This window comes from Penaeus chinensis, chromosome 10, assembly GCF_019202785.1.
Source record: "Penaeus chinensis breed Huanghai No. 1 chromosome 10, ASM1920278v2, whole genome shotgun sequence".
In the NCBI taxonomy this organism is placed as follows: Eukaryota; Metazoa; Arthropoda; class Malacostraca; order Decapoda; family Penaeidae; genus Penaeus; species Penaeus chinensis.
The window spans coordinates 22,615,606-22,632,193 of record NC_061828.1 but is presented as its reverse complement, the minus strand read 5'-3'; the positions used below and the strand labels follow the sequence as shown (position 1 = coordinate 22,632,193).

At 36.8% G+C, this 16,588-nt stretch overlaps 1 protein-coding gene across 1 annotated transcript; it reads right to left on the bottom strand.

Moving 5' to 3' along the window:
• Positions 1-7,351: 7,351 nt before the first annotated feature.
• LOC125029622 (aldehyde dehydrogenase, mitochondrial-like) lies at positions 7,352-16,377 on the bottom strand. The gene is given in 11 exon segments (XM_047619605.1): positions 7,352-7,910; positions 8,436-8,593; positions 9,147-9,311; positions 9,419-9,556; positions 9,674-9,823; positions 10,984-11,171; positions 11,390-11,636; positions 11,988-12,037; positions 12,040-12,127; positions 12,243-12,347; positions 16,180-16,377. Coding segments are annotated over 11 exon segments (1,569 nt in total). The 5' UTR covers positions 16,312-16,377; the 3' UTR covers positions 7,352-7,762.
• Positions 16,378-16,588: the final 211 nt, after the last annotated feature.

Below are 16,588 nucleotides of genomic sequence, written 5' to 3'. Positions count from 1 at the left end.
ATGTACTTAAGTCCAAGTACTTAATGGACAAAAGTTTGTAGTTTTTGTAGATACACATAACTAATGAATATACCTTTAAAAAGTGGGATTCGATATAGAAAAGTAAATGGAAATTCTACCTTTATTTTAGCACATTACTTCTTTTATCACAGAATTGCAAAACAAGAATATATACTTTATAAATAACTTGAAAAACAATATATTCCACGTGTTCACGCATGTCGAGTAATGAGGTGCTGTACTGGCCCTGTATACTGCAGCATGTTACCAATTGAGAAAATACTACATAATTATGCTCCTTTACCCTATGTTACACTGCAATATCATAATACTCAATGTACGCATTTACCCAAAAGTATGATCACAAAGTTCGATAGACTCTATTCATAGTATATATTGTAACTTTTACTTAAATACCATGTACATCTTTTTATTTGAATGGACTGGTATTTTTTCTAGTACTTTTGGTCTGAGTACAGGTACAAGTACCATTGATTTTTTAAACTCGAAGTAGAAGTACAAGTACATAAAAATTTGTACATGTACAAATATGTATACTTGGGTACATTACCGAGTAGGGAATATTGAAGCTTCTAGCATAGAAAGGTTCACTTTATACAAATCAAGAAATGCCAGAAAGTGGATCAAAGTTTTTATATAATTTCATATTCATTGATAGATTGATTATCTTCTGTTTAATCTTTTTGGGAATGGGAAAACAAAATTTTTGTTTTAATCCCTGTCATAATATAGTATTTATTACAAATGCATATATACTCAGTTTTTGTTTAAGAAAAGTATGATCTTGTAAATAAAGTGAAAAATAAGGAAAATTGTAGCCTCAGTCAGAGTGTTTCTCGTGAAACGAATTAGATAAATGCCAGTTTTTTCTTTTTAATTTAAATTTTGATATTTTAAAATGGCTGGGGTTACGTTTATGGTATCGTTATGCAATGTCTATTGACTGTTTTTCCGGGAGTTTCGGTTGCGCGTGCGCAGTGTGGAATTCACCAACTTTGCTGTAATCACAGTGCCAACTCAGTCACTATATTGTTTAATACAAGGGGCTGTGTCCCCTGCGAACTCCCTCCTAGGGGTGTGCCCCCCCCCCCCCACCCGCCCAGGAAATCAATGAATTCTTTACGTATTCACGGCAAGAGAGCGTCGGACAGACTCGGCATCCGGCGCTATGTTGATCGAATTTGCTTTGGTATTGCTTGCAAGGACAACAAAGGTATTTGATAAGGGCAAGAGAAATGCTGTTGTAAGTGTTGTTCTTAACAAATACAAATTACCAGGAATGAATTGACCTTTACAAAGAAACATAGAAAGTGACGAAGAGCTTGTCAGTGAGGAGAGGCTCCCCAAATGTCATCTCATGCATACCTTTTTGTGCAAAGTAAGCGGTTTTTTTGGGGGGGTGGGGGGCATGTATTTGGTGAATGTGTGACTTTGCTTTGTGAAAGAATAACCGAAATACTGAAAGGGAATTACCGGGGATGATAATTTGCGAGGGAAGGGGATATGAAGAGACTGTCAATTGGCGAGACAGTGGGGGTAATAATCCGTGGCTGGAATACGTGAGAAACGTGGTTGTGATGTGTACAATGTACATAGCGGTGGATCGTGCTGGAGTATCTACCTGTTCAATGCTGGGGATTCCAACATGGCTGGGCATCCAGCAAAATCTGAGATTTGTGACACGTAGACAGGTAGAACAACCATTTTTGAAACTTACAGACAAGGTGATTGGTCGAGTGCATAGACTTTATGAAAGATGAGTTGTGGCATTCAGTAAAAATAGTGAAAGAGGAAGAAGGGAGCAAGTAGCCTATATGTGCTTTAAGGCAAAAAGGAGAATATACAGTTCTGTAGTAACACTGGATTCAGGAGGGAGTATTTGAAAGTGCGAGTTGGGAAGGTTATTGGGGAATCAGCATGGTCTAGGAAGTTGGTGTGAACGACAGAAGGGGGAATATCTAATTATGGTGGGTCAGGGAAAACAGAAGAGCAAATACGTGGGTAAGGTATAAGCCATGGAGGAAGGGAATGGACAGAAAACGGGGATGGGGGGGATGTCTGCCTGATAGATTATGAATCCGACGCCAGACAGTTGAAACAGATGTAGATGTCATTAAGGAAACATAATTTTGCCAGCTATTTAGTTTACTGTTCCGGGTTGTACGACCAACAAGTGAGCCACCATTGATCTGGCTGAACTTGTCACCCAGTTCATTAGCGACTTGGAGAGGATCAAAGGAGAGAGTGGGGTCGGGGGACCGGGAGAATTTGAATCACTGGGGCTATTTGGTGAAAGGGCAAGCCTCATTGCCTCTAATGGCCATGGTCAGTCTTTCATTCTTTCAACACGGCTCTCACAGCTGAGGAAATGGATAGAAGGGGTTGAGAAGAGACAAACAAAAAGGGCAAGGGAAAATATACCATACAAGATTAGTTAAGTCGAGGGCTGAGGCCCAAGGCAGGGGAGCACACACAAGTAATAGAAGACGATTCACATATGAGAGCCAGTACCGAGTGTGGTGGCGCGCCCCGGCCAGCGGAGGGCCGGAGGTGGATGTTCTAGACAGTATTATTTATTAATTTTCATTTTCTGCCACGTCAACATCTTAGGCTTATGCAAAATATGGCGATATCTATTTATTTATTGAAAATTTTCTGAAGCGTCAGCATCTAAGGTCAAGGTGATGTTTGGAAGCAAAGCAATTGGACAAATTTTTTTGGTTCATAAGGCGATGTTTGTGGATTCCCAGAGTGGTTAATGATTAAAGTAAATAAATGTGTTAGACAAAGGCCATATAGCATTATGATAAAGTGCTGTGGTGAAAAGTGTAAAAGTGAGTTAACGATTAGAAAAAGGGGATGAGAAGACAAGGAAAAGAAAAGACCATGCAAAATTAGTTGAGGCGAGGGCTGAGTTCCAAGACTGGGGTGATCCCCGACAACAATGAGCAAGAAATTGGGGGTATATAGTCATAGGGTGGGGTTTGGAGGCAAAGCCCCCATGCAAGAAAGTTTTTTGATTCACTAAGGCGATATTTGTGGATTTCCAGAATGGTTAATGGTTAATAGTTAAAACGAATAAATGTGCTAGATATCAAGGTCATATAGCACTATGGTAAAGTATAGTAGCAAAAATGGGTTAGGAATTAGTTAATGATTAAAGTTAAAGGTTTAAACAATACTAGAGGGTAGTATGGTAGTGAAAGGATAGAGAGGGTGAGTGGATGGGGTATATAAGGTAAGGGTCGTTAAAAGGGTGAGGAGTTAAGGGGTTAAGACAATTAAATCAAATGGAGAATATTTGTGTGTGTGTGAGGAAGAGAAGTTGTCTAAGGATAAGGTAGATTCTGAGAGGATGTTTAATAGGCTGAAGTGAGAATAAGTGAGAAAAGGCAGAGGTACGGGTTGCTGTAAAATGGGGACAGGATAGTAGAATAAGTGGGACTGAAAGAGGAACATTACATGAGGAGCAAAGAGGTGGATCAGATTGTGACATGAAACTAGAATGTGTGAGATGAGCGTGTCCAATGCGTAAACGGGCAGGAGCAATTCCCCAGCGTCTGTTCTTATGGAATGGTATTGAACAGGGGAGATAAAAGGTTTTAAGTTATGCAATTTATTAGTGGTAAGACTAGACCAGAAAGACTGCAAATAAGTGAAGAGGAAAGTAAGGAAGTGAGGGTAGTAGGCAGAGGCTGGTATATGTATAAATCTGGGTTGATGGGATGTGGACAAGGTGGCAGAGTGTGCTAGTGTATCTGCCTGTTCATTGCCGGGGATCCCAGCATGGCTGGGAATCCATCAAAACCTGACAGTCTTGTGTTGTATATTAAAGTGAAATACTTGTTCCTGAATTTTGCGAACAAGAGGGCAGATTGGCGGTAGAGATTGTATAAGAGATAATTATTTTTTTCCAGTCGGTGAAAATCGTGAAGGATGAGAAAGGGAGGGAAGACGTGTTCAAATACAAAGAGGATCGCATACAGTTCAGTTGTAAGGACACTCGATTCAGGTGGAAGTGAAGAGTTGAAGCTATAGGAAGAAAAAATACAGCAAAACCAGCTCCAGAGAGGGGTTTGTGAGTGCTGGACGAGTGGGTTGAGGCATGGTTGAGGAAATCATTGAGAAGGATAGAAGGGGTGGGGTCTGATTTTGGTGTATCAGGGAAAACGGAGGAGCATTTACGAGAGGAAGGTATAAGCCAAGGTAGATGATTATGGGTAGAAAAAAGGGTAGGGGTCGGACGGTGAGGATAATGTGAATGCGTCAATTCGGACAGAGAAAGGAGTTGGTAGGCCGTGGAGAGGAGGTAAAGGTAGGGAGAAGTGGTTGAGGGACATTTAGTATAGAGACAGAGAGAGAGAACTGATGAAAACGTGCATAGCTCCCGAGAGATAAAAGGGCACGGCGTCGAGAGAGGAAAGGTAGGCTGAGTCAACGTATAGCCTCTCAACCGGAGACGAGCGGAAAGGGACCACAGTGGTGGATAGTATCAAGGTAAAAAGAGAGGTAAAGGCAGAGGAATAGATATGACAGCCATAGTTAAGAGTCAAAAATGACTCCAAGATATTTCCCTGAGGAGCTAAAGTGGACAGGGGAATCATATAGAGAGTGGAGGTTGAGGACCTATACATGATCGAGAAAAAAGGATGGAGAAGGATTTGGAATTGGAAAAGCGGAAGCCTTGGTGAGTGGTCCTGGAAGAGATTAAAAATATTGCAGACTGGATTAGTTGATGGAGAATAGGTACAGGAGGGTCCAATGTACAGAGGAACAAATTATCTACATTTAGGGCGGATTGGAAACCTGGTGGTAATACCGAAATTGAGCTATTTTGGATTCCATTTGCATTCCGTCGTGCTTCGAGCACGACGGAATCCAAATTGAGAAGATAGAAGACTGTTGGATTCAAGGTACCACATTAGTCGTGGATTGACCATTCTCTATATCAACTTGCACAAGCAGCTAGTCAGAGCAATGAGCCGTTAATGCCGTCAAGGCCTTCATGTGTATTGCGGCACGACTGTAAGGCAGAAAGGAGCTCAGCTGAGGAGAATGAGGAATTGTAGGGTTCTCTACAGGAGAAGGGAATGTGTTACTCAGCTGTTTTAATGGAATGCTGTAGAAATATGTAGAGGTGGTGATTGTGGAGACAATTTTGCCAGCTGGTCTTAAAGGCGATCCGGATTGTGCGATGTAGTTGAGTTGATGCTTTTTTAGAATTTATAAAGGACGATGTTTGGCTGTGGTTATTTCGCTTGTGGCGATAACTACTCCATGCCGCACGCTTCAATCAAAGCGCATTGGAGTGTTCTACCATGGAACACATTTTGATATGTATGGTCGGGAAGGTCAGTGAATGACTGTGAATGCAACACTCAGGATAGTGATTATGATAGTATGTTTGATGTGGAAGAGAAGGAAGATGGAGCTAGAGGGAGAGTAGAGAGAGGTAATAGTACGCCAGTCTGCTCTATCGAAGCACAAGCGTGGAGGGTTGGGGAGTGGGACATTAGAAGTAGAAAAGAGGAGAATAGGGAATGGTTAATGGTTAAAAGCAAAATGTGCTAGACATCTAAGGTCATGTAGCACTATAGTTAATGTTAGTGAAGGGTGGTTGGGTTAGTGATTAGTTCTTAAAGCTGGGTTAAGGAATTGGTGAGTGATAAGTTAGGGTCGGGTGAGGTAATGTAAAGGGGTTATATTAAGTGAAGGATATATGTGCGCTTGAGGAAGGAAACAGGTTGTCAAAGCAGAAAGTGTGAGATTCTGTAAGGATGTCTGATAGGTTGAGATGTGTATGTAGGGAGGATAGGTGGGGGAGAGTAGAGGTACGGGCTGCTTCAAAAAGTGGGCATGACAATAGAATGTGTGGGACTGAAAGAGGAACATTACATAAGTAACATAGGGGTGGATCGGATTGTGACATCAGATAGGAGTGTGTTAGACGGGTGTAGCCAATGCGTAAGCGGGCGAGAGCCGTCTCCCAACGTCTGTTCCGATGGAATGGAGCTGACCAGGAGATTAATAGTTTTACAGTATGTAATTTATTAGTGTGGAGACTTGACCAAAAAAATTGCCATCGATTATACAAGGTCTTAAAGTGTGGGTAATAATCCGTGGCTGGGATATGTGAGAAACGTGGTTGGTTTGATGTGGACATAGCAGCATAGCGTTAGGGAAGTGATCATTATATGTTAGGTAATCCAGAACTGACCAATGAAAGTTGAGATGAAGGGGAGGAGAGCAAAGAGAAGGGGAGGAGAGCAAAGAGAAAGGTCAAGGTATAGAAAGGTTTGACAGTTGAAATCTATTAGGAATGGTGGCTGAAGTTGAGAAAGTAAAGTTTCGAAGGCATGAAAGCCAATGGAAAGAGGAGAAAGGTAAACTGAAACAGCTGTTATCCAACGGCGAAGAAAGATGCTTATAATTGTGCAAAGGACAGTGGTTTGAAAGTGAGGTATAGTGTATGGTGTTTTTTGGTGGATTAGTATAGATGTGATAGAGTGAGGGGATGATATAAAATGATAATTTGGAATCGGTACTGGAGGATGTGTTAGGAAGGTTTCTTGGAAATATATAATTGATGGATTGTAGGAAGATATGGGATGACAGAAATCAGGTCTGAGTACGAAAACCCGTGTAGAAGAATCCTTGTGGATCAATCAACGAGTTTGGGTGGGAAGGTTTGGGAAGCAAAATATTTTTTATTGAGGTGAAAAGAAGATAGGCATCTGAGGAGTAAAAGATGTACATGTGGGAAGGGGTGTGTTTAGAGATGGGGTGGAAACGTTTGAATTGTCTGGTGCGATAGATGCGTCGAGGAATAGAGACAGACATATGGGGAGTTATGGATATTAGAGCTAGGGGGCGAGATAAGGAATGAGATTGAAACCATTGCATTTAGCACATATACGCAGGGCAGTTCAAACGGTCATGACCAGGTTGGGCAAAGAGAAGGCTGTGGAGCAACAATGTTTAGCTGGGTGGCCAAAACACCAGCATTTCTGACATTGACAGAGTGGGGGTTGATATGGTATGACAGGTCAAGTTGACAGTTTGTATTAAGGAGGGTGTAGCAACAGTGTTCAGAGCCATGATCAAAGGAAAGTCAGGGGTTGGTAAACCAGAGGAGTTCGTTTCGAGGAGGCTAGTTGATAAAGGGGCAAGTCTCATTGTGCAATATGGATACAAATCTTCATTTTTTAATGTGGGAGGCCTGAAAGATGTGGGGAGGAAAAAAGGTTTACCCCTTAGGGTCCACTGACAGGGTGGACAAGTGATTGGGGGGTAAATAATGTATAAACCTATCATGCAGGATATTAAATGATTTTTTTTTTTTTTTTTTTTTTTTTTACTTTTTTTACTTTTTTTTACCACATACTTCAAAAAACTGCCTCATAGAAAATATATGAGAAGCATAACAATTATGATCCCAGTTTTTTTTTCAAATTCTTCTAGCATCTTGTAAAAAATGTATAAACTTGTTAATCTTATTAAAGCTGCAAATTATTTTTTGAATATTTTCAGTCAACTAATGGCTTTGGAAAAATTGTACATTAAAATACTATCTGGCATCATGTACCGATCTAAAACTCTGAACTGACAGGAAATCAATTAGAGAAAATGTGAAACATTTCCTTTAAATGAATGCCTTTACATATATCATATACTTGTAAATCTTAATACTTCCTTTTGAGCATGAATGCTCAAACTTTCATTTTTGTATTTTCTTTAGACCTTAGGCATTTTTGACAGGCAACTTGGTAATGACACACTTCACTTCTGTGTAGTTCTGCAGAGCATACTCCGAGTTCTCTCTCCCCTGTCCTGACATCTTGTATCCTCCAAAGGGAGTCTGGGCATTCAAAACATCATAGCAATTGATCCTGAAAGGTGAATGAAGATTTAAGCTTAGATTTCCAACTGAAATAATTTAACATGAAGAAAAAAGGTTCTTATCTCATACTGATCTGCACACCCAAATTGGAGAACCTAATTCATAAAACTAGCATCTTGACATGTTTGCCATTTTTCTTTTTTGTAAAAGAGGAAAACTTCCTAGCAAAGTACCAGGTAGTTAGTATATTTGTGAGATAACAAGACCTAAAGTTTAAAATCATAAGATTTGTTTTCCTTTAAACTAAGGTTATACTTGTAGATACATATAATTCCTCTACAGGATACTGCTTGGTAAAAGCAGAAATGATTAAGAATGTAAAATAGTATATGGAACATTACATTCAAAGTTACTGTGTGCTTCTGTTTCTAATCTATTCCAAGAATTCTATAATATTGGCTTTGTTATTGAAAAAAGCTTTCCAATGGATTTCATAAGATACTATACAATTTTTTGGGTCTTAATTATAACAAAAATATGACAAACAAAATAAGGAACTACTAATCACCCTTACCATACAGTTCCTGCACGTAGCCCTTGAGCAAACATGTTTGCTTTGTCCAAATCCTTTGTGAACACAGAAGCAGCTAGTCCATAAGGAGTATTATTTGCACGCTCAATCACCTCACTGACATCACTAAACTTCATAATCTGTTGCACTGGTCCAAAAATCTGGTAAACAATAAATAATGAGAAATATAAGTAATCTTACATTTGCCTTTTCAGAAACCTGTTTTTTTTAACGATCCTCACTTGTAGTTACATGAAGAAAATTTTGCAACCAATTTTACTTGAGGAAGTCTGATAATAACCTCCGAATTTACCCAAAAAGTGATTTTTACATTTTCTTAATAAGCCATATCCAGAAAATGAGGATGAAAGAGGGAGTTATAAATATATTTCTTAAAAATAATAAATGTAAATCAAGATAACATTTATTTGAGCACTTTTACCAAACACTGATCAAGGCATTATTTTTGTTTTTAATAATAGTAAAATAAATTCAAAGTCATTACAAGTGGTAGTACAGATACACCTTCCCCATTAGATATAGCGTATATGTAAGTTTACATAAACAGTACAAAAAATACATATCAGCATATTTATAAGGACTGAATACAGCAAAATTCTACACATAAAAATCAAAAGAATTAGCATCTCTGCTAAATTTATAGCTTTATCAAAAGCAATTCTCTAAATGTTGAAAGATTCTAATCACACTTACTTCTTCTGTAGCAATACGCATGTTATCCTGCACATCTGCAAACACTGTAGGTGCAATATAATAGCCTTTTTCCCCAACACGGGCTCCTCCATGAACCAACTTTGCACCTTCCTTCTTGCCAGAATCAATCATTTCCAAGACTTTGTCCATTTGTTCACCATCCACCTTTGAAGATAGTCAACATCTAACTGTCATATAGCATTAATATTAGCGATTAATTTTATTTACAATCACCTTTAATTTCATATAGAAATATAAAGCAATGGTCTTACCTGTGGCCCCTGCTCAGTTTTGAAATCAAAAGGATCACCAACTGTACGAACTTTTGCACGTTCCACACTGCGTTCCACAAATTCATCATAAATTGCATCTTCTACAAAGATCCTTGTGCCAGCACAGCAACACTGCCCCTATAAAGAATTTAAAATTCTTAGCATACAAAGAAATTAAGTTTCAGAACCTTTCATCAAAAAAATAATTTCAGTAGTTAAGAGAAATCATGAAAAATTCACCTCATAACAATTTACCTGGTTAAAGAAAACACCAAAGTGGGATTGCTCTACTGCATAGTCCAAGTCAGCATCCTTAAAAATAATATTTGGACTTTTGCCTCCCAATTCCAGAGTTACTCGCTTCAAGTTGCTAGCACCAGCAGCTTGTTGGATAAGATGACCAATCTACAGAAGTGAAAACAAAATTATGTAGGAAACAAATGACATCACTTTGAATCAATGAGAAAGATACCTTCCTTTCACATTAAAGTACAGATCCTGGCGCACTGCTGACCACTTTCATCAGTGCCGTCTTTACAAGGCCTCTGTTCTTAAGGTTATGCATCAAGTATTCTACAGCCTGGTTTCATATGCACACCTTTTCTATTAATGAATAGGCTTGGAGTGCAGTTTATACAAGTTGATAATCTTTTACACCTAGAGCTTGAAATTCAATTTATTCTATTATATATAAATGAATGATATAAACTTATCTTGTAAAATGTAAAAAAAATAAATAAATAGCTCTAGTACAAGACATAAGAAATGAATAAATAATTTTGCATAATCTTTGAGGACCTCTTTTAAAAAGCCTTAGCAAGATATTTAAAAGTATCTTATTAAAGCCTCAGGCATTAAAACTTCAGCCTCAAAAAAAATGTCAGCCATATTTCTTGAGGCAGATTCTGCTTCCACTTTATTCATAAATAAACAATTTAATCATGGTGTATATCTATGACATTATATTCTTGGTAATAATACAAATATTTTAGTTACACCCAACTTCTTATCATTAGCATTTTTCAAAATCAACATTTCATTAAATACCAGAGATGGAACGAAAGTATATTTTTGCTTTCTGGAAGGCCAATTTTTTGTTTTAACATTCACAAATGTGAATCTCAAATATTCCAATCCATTCCATATTCCATAGTTCAAGTACCAGCATCATATAATTTCTACATTTTGTAATTAATGTAATCTTATATTTGGATTGTTCTACATCATTCATTACTATCTGACTTTTATTTCCTTTACTGATTAATTCTGAACACATTTTAAGAGTTTCACCAAAGGAAATTGAATAACTAAAATCAAATATATTCATCTTTCTATGCATGTCCTTCCTCTGCTTACGGCTTGCAAAACAGACTGATAAGAAAGAGATTCATATACATTGGGTTGGAGGGACAGGTTACTACTTAGAATAATTGGTTTTCCCTCAGCCTTCCCCTTCAAATGATACTTTTCTTTATTTCTATTAGTTAATGCAAATATTTGCATATCTGAAAAAAAAAAAAAGCAAATGCAAGGATGGAACATCACTAAAAACTGATACCACATACCTCAGTTGATCCTGTAAAGGCTACTTTGTCTACATCCATATGAGAGGCAATTGCAGCCCCAGCAGTTGGGCCAAAACCAGGGATAACATTGACCACCCCAGGTGGGAATCCAGCCTCAGCCACTAATTTTGCCACATGCAGGCCAGAAAGTGGGGTCTGTTCTGCTAGCTTCATAACAACTGTATTTCCTAAATATGACAAAATAATAGTTGTATTAGTGCAAAATGTTATATAAATCCCTGTCATGAAAGATTACATTCACTTACAATATATAAAGTTAAAAATATCAATGTTACGACAACTAAGGTGATCTTTGTTACAAAATAATATAGAAAGAGAAAGGAATTTGCATTATACTCAAGCTGGGAGCCAGACATCAAAACGCACATTTAATGCTATATCCTACCTGTAGCAAGTGCTGGTCCTAACTTCCATGCCTGCATGAGGAGTGGGAAATTCCATGGAATGATCTGGCCACAAACACCAACAGGTTCATGTCGTGTGTATGCAAAGTGAGGGCCATCAGTTGGAATGGTTTTTCCATGAATTTTGTCAGCCCAGCCAGCAAAGTAGCGAATATTGCGAATACAAAGCTCTAAATCCACCATGACTGAGTTTGTGTAAGGTTTGCCATTATCAAGTGTCTCCAGACTCTGGAAGTCCAATGGGATACATCAAATTTCAATGCTTGTAAAACAAAAACTGCAAGTGGAAGTGAAATTGTAATTTTAACATACTTAAAGTAAAAAATAAAAATGTTAACATAACTAAATATGGAATCATTTATGTAAAAGAACAAGATATGGTGATATATGATAAACAAAAAGTACACAATGAAAAAATAGAGAAATATGTAAACTAAAGCTAAGCTACTCCATTTTGTTGCTAAAAAAGTTTCAAGACATTGTTGCCAAACACTATACCAAATAATGTCAAGAAAAACTAAATTGCTCAAATAAAATATTTGACACATTTGTCAAAACCAATTGGTGACTACCACTTACAGCAAGGTAGACCCTGTCACGCTCCATCAGGTCAGCCAGCCTATACAAAGCTGGCCCCGATCATAGGCATCCATCTGCCTCCATTCCGAGTTCAGAGAAAAGGCTTTACGAGCAGCCTTCACAGCCTTCTCTACATCGGCCTGTAACAGCGATTGTGATGATGAGAAACATTGAATGATGAAGTTTATAGAATTCTTACTAAATATCATAGATCACTAGTATTCATTTCCAATCTAATAAAACCAAATGACTTACTTTATCTCCTTCTTCAACCATTGCAATGACTTCTCCTGTTGCTGGGTTGACAGTTGGAAACTGTCGGCCACTTTCAGCCTTGTGAAATTCATTATTGATGAATACCTTAAAGAGATGTGCATATTAATAGCATATGATATGATATGGATGTCATGCGGATGGGATAGGTGGTTGAGAGGAAAAGTCAAGGTCATGGACACCATATGAAACGGCTACATATACTGAATAGCCATACTAAAAACTGATTCGGCCTGATAAGCATGAGAAAAAAAAAAAAAAAAATCCCAGAGAATTTCCTTTATTTAACGAAAACCTGTTATGTCATCTACAATGATAACCTCCAAGTTATACAAACATGCTCATTGTGTATTCCATAACGTATTAATTATACCGAAAGTCTTGGCTAACTAGTGGACTGACCTTCGAGCGACAATCCTGTGGAACAGCTGCCTTGTCCCACCGCCAACCTTCATGCCCCGGCGTTATCTCTACTTCGTCTCCCTATATCCAAACCTACTCGCTATGGCATTCCCATTCCTCAGTTTGAAATCTCAAGTGTGCGCTAGACAAAATAACTTCTTGGTTTCATATGTATAAAGGACTGCTGAACAGCAATTATGAATGCATCCTTCTGAATGTACCCTTCTATAAATTTGTTAAAAAAAAAAAAAAAAAAAAAAATCTTGGTCCTCCATAAAACCGGTTGTTTCCCACAAGCTAGCTCTTGGATCCCCACTGAATCACAAAACCTGTTAGTCAAGTCGTACACGGTCATTTGATCCAATGTCTATGGTGTAATTACCGTCTTATAAGTACAATTACGAACATTCATGTCTGCAAGTTACGTATTCATAGAATTACCGGTTTCCGTAATGGCTTTCAAACGTAACTATATTACGACGCCACATCTTGTCTAGTTATAAACTGCTATTAATCATCGCAAGTCAAAAAGCTTCATCCCTTGTTCCTTGTAGGATAACGCTTCTTCCCAGTAACATTATGCGTGACGCAAACTTTTTACACCGTCCTCCAAATTTTCTGGTCTAATTCCAAACAAAAAAATATGTATACACATACACACACACATATATATAAATAGACATACACACACACATATATATAAATAGACATACACACACGCATATATATAAATAGACATACACACACGCATATATATATAAATAGACATACACACACGCATATATATATTAATAGACATACACACACATATATATATATATAAATAGACATACACACACACACATATATATATAAATAGACATACACACACATATATATATAAATAGACATACACACACATATATATATAAATAGACATACACACACACATATATATAAATAGACATACACACACATGTATATATAAAGAGACACACACACACATATATATATAAATAGACATACACACATATATATATATAAATAGACATACACACATATATATATATATAAATAGACATACACACACATATATATAAAGAGACATACACACACACATATATATATAAAGAGACATACACACACATATATATAAATAGACATACACACACATATATATATATATAAATAGACATACACACACATATATATAAATAGACATACACACACACATATATATATAAATAGACATACACACACATATATATAAAGAGACATACACACACACACATATATATAAATAGACATACACACACACATATATATAAATAGACATACACACACGCATATATATAAATAGACATACACACACGCATATATATATAAATAGACATACACACACATATATATATAAATAGACATACACACACATATATATATATAAATAGACATACACACACACACACATATATATATAAACAGACATACACACACATATATATAAATAGACATACACACACACACATATATATAAATAGACATACACACACATATATATATATATATAAATAGACATACACATATAAATAGACATACACATATATATAGACATATACACATATATATAAATATAAATAGATATATACACATACATATATATAAATATAAATAGATATATACACATACATATATATAAATAGATATATACACATACATATATATAAATAGACATACACACACATATATATAAATAGACATACATACACACACACACACACACACACACACACACACACACACACACACACACACACACACACACACACACACACATATATATAAATATACATACACACATATATAATATATACATACATATAAACATATATATATTTATAAAATTTATTTCTTAAATATATATATATATACATACATACATACATACATACATACATATATACACACACACACACAAGCGACAACAGTTTCCTGTTCCCCAAAAAATCTTAACAGATAGAAATTGCAAAATCCTTTTACTTTATTGTTTATTGTCAAACTTTAAGATTGCCTATGAACGAATCTTAATCCCGTATTTCCCGCATGAAGCACAACTTCCAGATGAAATTTATCTCTTTTGACTTTCAAGCATGACTCTTCTGCGAGATCCACTTGGCAACATGTGGTGACCTTGATATCTGGAGTTTTACTACACTCGTTGTTTTGTTTCTTTCTAGTTAGTGTGCTCATTATCAGTCCTCTTATCTTCATGTGGCCGGCTTTCACAGGAAAATTTATCACAATTATCATAATTACCTACTTATCCTTACATACAAAAGTAATTTTTTTCCCACACAAGCTCATCGAGAATTAATTACGCGCCAACTTTGAATAACATACAATATATCCGATATCAAAATAAAAGTCACTGAATAAATGACACGCTAATGCGTAAGCCTATCTTGAACCTCTCACAGGTTACTGTCATTTTTGCCAATTTTCGACATTAAGCAAGGTATGTCCGACCTCTAGACTTACCACAGGGGGAAGCGATGGAAGTTTGAAAATTAAAGTAATGTAAAGATTATATTCGCGGGATTTATCATTATATTATATTATTCAACTATTTACGAATCGCTTAAAAGTTCATTGGTTCAAATAAAATTTATCATCCGCCGAGTTACTTCGACAATATTCCACATGCAGGAGCTATTAGTAAATCTGAACGATCATACATGGTCAACAAAAAATATTTTGCAAGCATACGTAAACGGAAGTTACCTTGTCGAAAAAAAATACATCTTACACGCTTTGCCACGCCAATCAGAACTTTATAACTGCATCAATATATTAAACGGATACTCCATTAATCCGTTTTTATGTCAATAATTATTCATGTTCATTGTTACAGACAATCCAAAATATATTTGTTATTACTCTAAGAGATGTGGTTTCAGTTTCCCACATCCATGTAATACATGGTAAAAATTGTCTGAAAGGGACAAACTGACCGAAATACTTTTCATCTACGGAACTACCTTTGTAAGTTGATATTAATGATAGTAATAAAGCTGTGCAACACGTAATACTTTGATATACATTTACAGGAAAATGTAATGACAACAATAATCAGAGAAAAACTACACTAACACATGAAATACTCTGCGTAGGGAAAATATAACGCCAGAAATGAAGTCCACGGCGATTGGGTGGGGGCCCTGGGGCGGAGCCCCCTGGAGGGAAATTGGATAGGGTCATGGAGGTGAAGCCACCGGGTTAGGAAGGTTTCTGGTTCATACGGCGATGTTTGTAGACAGCCCATGAATAGCTGGAGTAATATATTTTATCCGAGTGGCAAGGTCACTTCGTAAACGCTACTATTTTCATTTACATAATTTGCAACGAAACATAACAAGTGATTCAGGTATATTACAGCGGTGATAATTAAGAGAAGGAATAATGACAGCAAAATTGTATGGCTGTGTAAAACTAAAATAATACCTACCTAACCACTTCGCCTTTACCAATCTTTTTTCCTTACCCCTGTATACTGTATGTCGGGCGATGTAATCGGTTGTGGAATAGCAGCATTCGAAAAAGCTGCAGCAGTTGGTATGTTATGCTTTGAAGCTGCCCTTATCAAAGCATTACGTTGTAGAATGGAGCGCAACATCTTGATGCAGCAAGTATATGTTTTCTGTTCTCGCCTAGAGAGCCAACAGACTACTACTACCTCAGTCCAACTGAGTGACGTTGCGAGCCTTAACAAAAAGCAGTTGCCAGCTATGTTTTTTCACAAAGCGGAATATTACAGCATCGTTATAACCAGCAGAATAACCTACACCCTCGCGTCTTAACTGAACCTATAAGCTAGTTCATTCATAAGTCGGAAATATTTAAATCATTAACTCTGACCAAGGAAAAGGCAATTTGTTGTTCTGAAATTCTTA